At 40.8% G+C, this 10,192-nt stretch overlaps 1 protein-coding gene across 1 annotated transcript in view; it reads right to left on the reverse strand.

Annotated features, from left to right (window-relative positions):
* The window catches only part of CLCN1 (chloride voltage-gated channel 1), a 58,023-nt gene that overhangs the window by 29,212 nt on the left and 18,619 nt on the right, over nucleotides 1–10,192 (reverse strand). The window contains exons 5-6 of the mRNA XM_072423828.1: nucleotides 6,907–7,040; nucleotides 2,831–2,908 (exon numbers count right to left, since the gene is read on the reverse strand). Of these exons, the coding sequence (XP_072279929.1) occupies nucleotides 2,831–2,908; nucleotides 6,907–7,040 (212 nt within the window). The remainder of the gene's footprint in view (nucleotides 1–2,830; nucleotides 2,909–6,906; nucleotides 7,041–10,192) is intronic.

The raw sequence follows: 10,192 nt of genomic DNA on the forward strand, positions 1-10,192 counted from the left end.
TGCATGCAATGTTTTGACTTCTCAGAGTTAGATAGGAATCCTCCAAAGAAATGAGACGGAGGATTCTTTACAACTCCAAGAAATTAAACCGGCAAATGGTGGAAACCAAGAAAAAAAATCACACAGAGTAGAAGAAACTCAGATGATGAGCAGATCCACCATGAAGATGACAATGAAGCGTGAAAATGCATTATAAATAGATATCCGTGAGCGGAGCTACATGAGAACCATACTCCAGCAGAACTTTAGGCCAACAACCCAATTCGATATTGAGGAACACGTGTGTGGACTGTTTAACCAGCCAATGAATGAGCAACTTTAGCCATTCTTGAGATACGTGGCAGCTTATTTGCTGACCTCACTTTTCCCAAAACTATTTGGTCAAGGACCAGGGGATACACTTTAAAAAAGAGCGGCACCTACCTACGGGTCAGTATGATAGCCCATGACCAAGAAATGATCAATCTTTGAAATAGATATCTCATGTAGCTGCCCTAGACAGATGGGAGAATATGGACTGAGAGGAGGTGAGAGGTGAGTAGCAGCCATAAGAAATGCAGCCTCAGTAGAGTTAAAACTCATTAGTAGCACTTGCCTCCAAGAGGTGCACCAAAGCAGCATCCAACCCCCACAGCACAGGCAGCCGCCAATAGATCCAGGCTCCGGTAGGGGTCCTGAGTAAGGGTGTTATATATATTTACAGGTGTGAATGCAAGCAGCATGACATCACAGGTATGTACATATCAGGGAACTTCACTACCATTGTGATGGAATCATAGAAATACAAACAGGTCACAAAGAAGCATTTCCTAATTAGAAGATGTATTTGAACATACCGGCTGTAAGTCACATTTGGGTGGACTAAAACTTTAACCTATTGAGCTTGTTAGATCATTGACCTTTCTTTGTAAAAATACACTGCCTGGTCAAAAAAAAGTCACACACTCTCATTTTCATTTCAATGGACTGCCTTCAGCATTGACTATGGCACACATTTACCATGGTATGGTTTCAACAAGCTAATTCAATGTTATTTTCATCCAGAGTTTCATTCATTTCCCCCCAGGACTTGTATTGATGATGGGAGAGTCTTCTCCAGCTCATCTCCGTAAATTCTCAATGGAGTTCAGGTCTGGCCAATCTATGTGTGAAAATGGAGTCCCATGCCCCCTGAACCATAATATCACAGTCTGAGCCCTATGAATCCTGGCATTGCATTCCTGTAATATCCCGTGATATCATGGAAAGAAAAAAAACATTGATGGGAAAACCTGGTCATTCCATATATTCAGGGAGTCAGGGGGTCTCATGTTTGGACACATAATACTGCTGACCCTACCCTGACCAACTGAAGCAACTCCAGATCATAACACTGCACCCAACAGACACCACATATCATACAACTTCCCCTACAGGTGACCCAGATAATAACACTGCCTTCACAGGTACCCATAACACTGCCTTCACAGGTACCCCTTATCACAACACTGCCCCCACAAGCACCCAAGATCATAACATTGCCCTCATGGGCTTGGAGACTTTTTTTGGCCAGGCAGCATTTTTTCTATTCAAAATTACCAACTCTGGTCTTTTTTCCACTTCTCTGTACTTTTACAAGCTCAAAAAAATGGGGGATCAGTGAAGACCCTAAAATGCATTGGTTGCTGTTGATTCTTGTGTGGCCAATAAATGTTAATTGAACTTAAATGCTCTCTCTGATCCTTACAAGAGATGGCTTAATCTGTAATGGAGTTCGGGAATGTTCTCCAAACCTTAGAGACATCAAGCCATTGAGCGAACCTTGGAACGGACCCTAGTGGGAGCTCATTGCCAAGGTACGTAGAGGGCAGAATGCCATTAGGCTGCAGGTTGTCGGGCCAATTGTAACACAGCCACATGTGTACATTGGCAACTAACTCTAGCCCATTGCTAATGTACAGTGAGCATTCTTCATCATTATTCTTTATTGTTGAAGCAGAACTCTAGGTACACAATAAAGGTCAGACATGGTCTCTCAGGGCATATAGGATCTTGAAAACCTTAAAGAAAATTCATCAAAGGATTCGTATATTGTCAAAGGATGGAAGGGGCTGAGAGGCCACAATATGTCATTGACTGAAGTGAAAGTCGTGTTTTGCTTGGCTCTAGGAGTATGTCAAATCTGCACTTTGCCTGGGTTCTGTTTTTAAACTATGTCTGGAATATTGTACTAATCCTTTATGTCACCAAAATTAATTAATATGCTTTGGGTGTCCTGTATGCCTGTAGACCTGTCAGATTCTGAAAAAAAATGGGGGATCCCAAAGGGTAGGCTTCAACATTCTTGACATCTTGTTGAGCCGATAACCTCTGCCTAAAATCATGGTTTTGACGGACCTTCCTTGGTCCTGTAATGTGACCTGCCCCATGCTGCAATATAGGGGGGCAGGATTCCATGGTGTGAATATTTCCTTTGGAACCCCCAATTTTTTCAGGACCCTACTGGGAAATTCAGTTGGACACCAAAAAAAATCTGGATCTACCTTAACATTTTTTCTTAAGGTTTTTCATATTTCTAAATACTAAAAACGAAAACCTAAACATTTTAGTGGTCGCTAGGAAATAAGAATGAATATGGTCATGAGAATAATCCATCATTTAACCCATAGCAATCCCCCATCACACGATTGAAGAGAACAAAGGTGGGCCATACAACCATTCGGGTAAGTCACCAATGCAGGCAGCCGCACCCAGGCAGTAAAGACAACTGCTATTGGCAGCCAACAAGGCAATAAGCCAATCACAGGAAGACATATGCAAGTCTACAATGCCGCCAACTTCAGCTCCTTACCTCGTACACACCACAGAAGACCGACATAAACTTGCTGAGTACAGCGGCACAGATGCTGGCGATATGCACAAATGGACCCTGGAATGTGAAAAGCGATAAATTGTAAAATACACACATGATATGAATTTATGGTATGTGGTTAACTTCATACAACATCACCTAAACTACCTAGAATATATATATATATATATATATATATATATATATAGATACAGGAAGTGCCAAGGTCATTGGTCCTGTGGCCCTCCCTAAAAATATATATACTCCTAAAAAACTCCTGATGGTCACCAACCATCCAACACTCTTACATTTGTAGGGAATCACAAATCACAAACACCATGGGCAGCATGGTGGCTCAGAAGTTAGCACTCCAGCCTTTGCGGAATTAGGTCCTAGGTTCGAATCCCAGCAAGGTCATTATCTGCATGGGTTTCCTCCCACATCCCAAAAACATAGGTTTAGGTTAATTGGCTTCCCCCTAAATTGACCTTAGACTACATTAACCACATATGACTATAGTAGGGACATTAGATTGTGAGCTCCTTTGAGGGACAATTAGTGACATGACTATGGACTTTGTACAGCGCTGCGTAATATGATGGCGCTATATAAATACTGTGTAGTAATAATATTAAACACTGAAATGAACAAGCACTGCACCAATGGCGCCATTCTGTTCATTGGAGAAGGGAGGACTAGTAAGCGATGTTCCGCTATGTTCTCCACCATAGGTGTGCACAATGGTTGTTCCCGAGTGGCTTTTCAGAAATCCGCTGTGCCCATGTCAGATTTTTGTCCGCAATTGGCATAATCATTATTGTTGGGTGAGAATCATCTGGCTTGTGTATGAAGCTTCAGATCCCATGGATTTGGCTAATTGCTCCTTTCCCATCTCTCTCCATGCTGCGTCTATCAAGTAAATGGCAGAAGAGGACCATAATGTTTATGCCCAACTAAAACGATTTACCTTCACTTCCTGCCTTGGGCACACTACGAGAAGTGAGAGAAATAATCCTCCTAGATAGTTGTCACTAGAACAGATGTCTCTATTGGATGATTTTCCCTCTGTTACAGTGACAACATTTTGCATTGGCCATCTTTTTGCGTCAAGTGGTAATGCTCACCAAGACCAATGGCCAGATGGGTAATCACCCCAGAAGGGAAACAGACAGCAAGAAAATACTTACTGGGGTTCCAATCAGAGTACGTCATTTCAGGAGAGGAGTCTGTACAACTGTGCCAGACTGAAGAGTTGGGCTTTAAGTTTTGTGTGTCACCGGCAAAGGATGAAATTCTAAAGCCGAAATTTAATTTCTGATCCCGAAAACAAACAAATGGGTTTGGGAGTTGCTATAAGTGTGACGAGCTGTAGATGCCATGGCAGCGCAGACACGTGATAAGAAACCCTCAGCTAGGAGACGCTGAAGTTTACAGAATAGAATTTCACTTACGGGGAATTCCTCTCCGGACTCCTCGGTGCAGCTATTAAAAACACGACAACTTATCAAGTGACTAATCTTTCTAGCAGCGCATTATTTTTAGCATTAATTACCATGAAATGTAAATCGAAGGCCTGCTGTGTCTCTGTGTTTACTCCATGAAGTCTCTTCTTGTCCCTAATTGACGCAACATCTGATGTTACATTACCCTCAATTAGCTTGATGATCAGTGCCATATAATGGGCCACCATGGTGGACACAATGATAACTATGGAGTGCAGGCAGTGCTCAGAATGGTGCCGTTTAATATATAAACTCCTTGATTTTTCTATTATTTCACATGGTTTATATTTGTTCTTTCCCCTAACATTCATATTTAGTTTGCTAACAAAGATACAGGAAAAGGTTGGGGACCAGCTTGTCCCTGTTACCACTCCGTTCTTCCTTTTAGCTGTGCGGAGATTTGACTTTTTAGCATCCCCTGCACTTTCTCTGATGCTGTTCATAGCTAAAGGGGATTTCAGGAAATGTGCAGCAGCCAATGAGCAGAGTAGTTTCTGATTCCAACTTTGTCCTGCTATTGGCTGCAGTCTTATTTATACCCCCCTGATTCCAGGTTCTGGTTGCTGGATCCTCAGTCTGTTTATCTGTGCGTTTCTCAGTCACACTCTGCCATTTTGTGCCCCTTTGGATTCCTGACCTGTGCTTGTACCTGGACTACTCATGTCTGCCACCTGCCCTATCTGGGGCAGATAGAACCTGTCTATCGGTTCGCCTGGCCCTTACCTCCTGCTGTCATCTATCTGACTACCTGATCTGCCCTGTCCCTATATCAGAGGCCTCTGTCCCACTGGCCCCTGGTGGGGAGTGCCTGTGGCCGCAACCTGGTGTTCTTCCCGCTGCAATGTAGTCCGGTGGCCATTAGGATCACCGGCCCATCACTCCTTGCTGGGGGTGCTGCTCTAACAGTCCCATGTCTGTGTTCATATAGGGATCTGTTTGATGGAAGAATTATATGGACTAGGGCACCAACTGATCCAATTTGATCAATAAATAATCAATTGACAGGTTAAGATAGCATACAGAGGTCTTTGTAACAGATGGGACTTTATATGCATTATTTGCACCTCTCCAGCAGTATATGTCTCTACCCTCTGTTCCAGCACTGCAAACCCATCAGTGCCTTCTGCACCCAACACTTATGGAAATGTTGGATACCTGTGTCCACCATCATGCACAATGGTTCCTCCAACCCCTAGGTCATTACAAGACTCAGCAAATGGGTCAGAGATGTCTTCAGGGGTCCTCAACACACTAGCACCAAGTCCAACGGAAATAAATAGGGTTGCACAGCTACATTAACACAGCATAAATAAGCATAGAAAATAATAAAGCCAGCATCCCTATTTTTCAATTACTTGAATGGTATATTTCTGAATATTTCTCCATGTGGGGATCCATTTATCAAGGTGCCCTTCACCTAAATTGGCCATATTGCTCACCTTTATAAAGTGGCCTCATAAATGTAATTGGCTGCCATTATAGTAAATCAAGTTTTTCATGAACCTGGCTGGCCTCATTGGTTTTTATGCTTTAATAAGTTGTGCCCCTGCAGCCCTTTATTAGTTTTTAATTGTTTGGACTTGGGGTTAGCGCAGTAAGGACCCCTGAAGACATCCACTGACCCCCTAAGGCCCTGATAAGTTCTGTAATGACCTCGGGGGTTGGAGGAGTTATTGTCCCTGAAACTATGATACTTGATGAGCAGAGGGGTTGGTTTTATGCTTCTTTTTATGACCTTTTATCTGTATATTTTTAACTTGACAAAGTCATTTTAATTTGAATTGGACAATGAGTTTAATTAATGAATGAGAGCAAATCTATTGTTGGGTTGAGCTTAGAAAAACGAGAATGCAAGTGAATAACAGCACATACATCAGACCCTAGTAGGGCTGTCCTCAAGCTAGGAGTAGAACGGATATTGTTACCTTTGGGCAGTATCAAGCCCCTCCCAGGAAGAGCCAACTTTCACCCCCCAAAATGGGCCAATTTTATACCCCATGCTGCCCTTAACTCTCAAAGAAGATGACCTTGCTCCTGTCGGATCTAAACTGGGCCAACCAGCCTGTCCTTTGGCTTAGAAGAGAACATTATGATCAAACAGGTTCTCCAAACTCATCGATTACATCTTTTTTAGGATATGTTTAATATAGATTCACTGTAAGTTTGCAGCTGTGCTGGTGGTAATTTCTTTTATTATAAACCCATGCAGTTCTTTATAAATTTCAAACGGACCTTTAGATGATGAAATAATAGCACCAAATCGGGTCATGGCCAAATCTGATAAATGCATTATTCCGGAATTATGGCGTTATGGGACAATATATACCCATCAGTCATCGAGATTAATGAATATAAAGTAATGCGTCACCATATTGGGGAACCAATTTCATGGAAATGCGCTGCTCATCCATACTTATGAAACGCGTTAGTCGTGCATTCATTTTCTCTTAGTTTTTGCTAATTGTGTTGCATCCCAGTAGACAGCGTTTTTTATTTTATTTGATGTACGTATTTTTAGATTTGTAGAACGTTGCGCTTGTTTCTGTCACGTGTCACAGATGCTGCTGTTCTCACCTCTTTGCCCAGGGGCATCCCACTCCCTAAAGACGCTGTCAGTCCAATCACTTTCGCTACAAATGCTTTGGGCGTCAAATACTCCTTCAGCACGACTCCTCGGAGAATGACTTTCAGCTCCGGAATGCCAGAACCTCAAAAATGAAACAATAACACAATGTTTGTTAAATCTCTGAGGATGCCATAACCATCTGCAAATCATCTGAAAGGTAAGAGAGAGGCAAAGGAGAGAGGGAGGAATAGGAAATACAGAGATAGGGGAAGAGAGGGAATGGAAGGGGAAGAAATAGGAAAAGAGAGAAAAGGAGAAGAGAGAGAGAGGAAATATAAGAATGATGAAAGGGAAAGAGAAGATATGTATGTAAAGAGAAATATGAGATATTGAGAATGTGAGAATTATATATAGGAAAGAAGGAGATAATGAGAAAAAGAACTTGAAAATAAGAGATAGGAAAGGAAAAAAAAGAGTGTGCAGCAAAAGAAATGGGAGAATGGAAATGTAAGAATAGGAAATAGGAGAGAGATATGGGAAATAGGGAATGTATGAAAAGAAAATAGGAACGAGTGAAAGAGGAAAAAAGAAAGGGTGCAAAGAGAAAGATGGAAGAGAGGGAATGTGAGAATGAAAAATAAGTAAGCGGAAGAGAGGGAATGGGAGAGTAAGAAATAGGAAAGAAAAAAACAAAGGGGTAGAAAAAGAGAAAAGAGAGATGAGATGTAAGAATGATGAAAAGAGAAGATATGTATGTAAAGAGAAATATAAGATATAGGGAATATAAGAATGGGAAATAAGATAAAGAAAGTGAGAGTAAGAAACATGAAAGAAAATTTAAAAAAAAGAAGGTAGAGAAGGAAAGACAGAAGAGAGGGAATGTGGGAATGGGAAATAAGAAAGAAAGAGATGGGGAGAAAAGGAATCTAAGGATAGGAAATAAGAAATAAAAGAAAAGAAAGAGAGGGTGAGCTCATTTGACAGACAGTTAGCAACATGACAATAGACTTCATAAAGCGCTGCGTAATATGTCGCCGCTATATAAATACTATGTAATATTATTAAGGGTGCAGAAAAAGAAATAGGAGGGAATGTTTGAATGAGAAATAGGAAAGAAAAGAAATAAAATGAAATGAAAAGAGAGATGGGAGAATGGGAATGTGAGAATGGGAAAAAAGAAAGAGCGAGATGGAGGAAAGAGGGAACGGGAAGAGAGGGAATGGGAGAGTAAGAAATAATAAAGAGAAAACATATGTATGTAAAGAGAGATATGAGATATAGGGAATGTGAGAATTAGATATAAGAAAGAAGGAGATAATGAGAAAAAGAACTTGAGAATAAGAGCTAGGAAAGAAAAAAAAGAGTGTGCAACAAAAGAAATGGGAGAATGGAAATGTAAGAATAGGAAATAGGAGAGAGATATGGGAAATAGGGAATGTATGAAAATAAAATAGGAACGAGTGAAAGAGGAAAAAAGAAAAGGTGCAAAGAGAAAGATGGAAGAGAAGGAATGTTAAAGAGAAAAAGAGGAAGCTAGGGGAAGAGAGAGAATGGGAGAGTAAGAAATAATAAAATAAAAAAGAAAGGGGATAGGAAGAGAGATGAAATGTAAGAATGCTGAAAGGGAAAGAGAAGATATGTATGTGAAGAGAGATATGAGATATAGGGAATCAGAGAATAGGGAAGAAGAAAGAGATAGTGTGAAAAAGAAATTGAGAATAACAAATAGGAAAGAAAAGGAAAGGAAAAAGAAATGTGCAGCAAAAAAAAATGGGAGAGACTGCATGAAACAAAAGAAAGACATAGGAGAAAGGGAATGGGAGAATGAGAAATGGGAAAGGAAAAAGAGGGAATGTGCGAACAGAGAGAGATGGAAGAGAGAGAATGTGAGAGTAAGACGTAATAATAAAAATAAAAAAAAGGAGAGTGTGTACAGAGATAGGAAAAAGGGAATATAGGAATGAGAAATGGGAAAGAGAGGAATATATGGTAAGGAAAGGGACTGGGAGAATAAGAAAAAGAGAAAGAAATGGTAAAGAGAAAAGTGGGAGATAGGAGAGAAGGAATGTGAAAACAGGAAATAGGAAAGAAAAAGAAAGAGAGCAAAAACAATGAGAAGATTGAACATAAAGAATCCACTTTGTTTTTAACTTTGCTCATTTCTCTTTCTTTAAATACCTCCTCTAAATATAATTTAATTTGTTGCTCCCATAGCCCAACCATGGTAATATTTTGGATGAGATCGCACAATGCTTTGCATTTTTCACTTTTTCTTTTTTTTGCTTGTGTTATCATTTCTCATTATTGCATTATTTCCTTATTGCTTCTCAATAGAAAGTCTCAGTATTTAGTCCAGGAGTGATTTGTTTGTGTCACATAGATATGGCCAAAGAATTTGCTGCCTTGCAGGATTCTGATATCCAAGCCTTCAGATACTTCAGAATGGCTCGTATTTTCTTCTGACTCACCCAACCGGCCTTGGCGGGTCCCTCTGTCTCCTCTCCGGCTGATACACGATTTTACCAATCTCAGTGTAATTTTTGAAGCTTCATTGGCCAACAATTGGGTAACAAAGTTGGCACTGATATAAACTTTTTGCACATGTTATCCATTTATCTTACCCCAATCAATAAATCCCAGAAAAGTGATTGCAATGGAACCTATTAGTAGAAGTAAAGTGTAATTGCATGAGGTATAGTTTGCTGAAGCATTATGGCTGCAGGGCATCACACACCAGGCCGATTGTGGTGCAACAATGGACCATTCCAGTGTAACGTGAATTTATAATGGACGGTTGTCAGTCATTGTGAAATACATGAAGACACAAATTCAAGCAGTGACTTGCATTATGTCTATGTTGGACTGAATAGTTTTTCATGTTAGGACCCAGAAGTGGCATAGATTATTATTATTATTATTGTTATTAATAAACAGGATTTATATAGCGCTAACATATGACGCAGTGCTGTAAGATTAGATTATACAGGGTTGCCATTGCAAGTATATGAATGTCATTGTAACCCCCTACACACCCCACTTCTCCCCAACTATCATCTAAACCAGGGGCCGGCAAACTTTAATGGCCACTATGCCATTTCAGGAATGGGTGGGAGCACACTAGGCCGGACTCTGAATACTCTAATGGCTCCGTCCACCACCAGGGATCACCCCCTGAAGTGAAATTCCTCTCCTCTGTATGCATTGCAGGGGAGAGGGATTTACCTTCAGGGAGCTTTCCCTATTTACTGTGGCGGCCGGCCGGAGCAACAGCAAGGAGGCGGCACCAGGTCTCCA

Source organism: Pyxicephalus adspersus, chromosome 10, assembly GCF_032062135.1.
Source record: "Pyxicephalus adspersus chromosome 10, UCB_Pads_2.0, whole genome shotgun sequence".
NCBI lineage: Eukaryota > Metazoa > Chordata > Amphibia > Anura > Pyxicephalidae > Pyxicephalus > Pyxicephalus adspersus.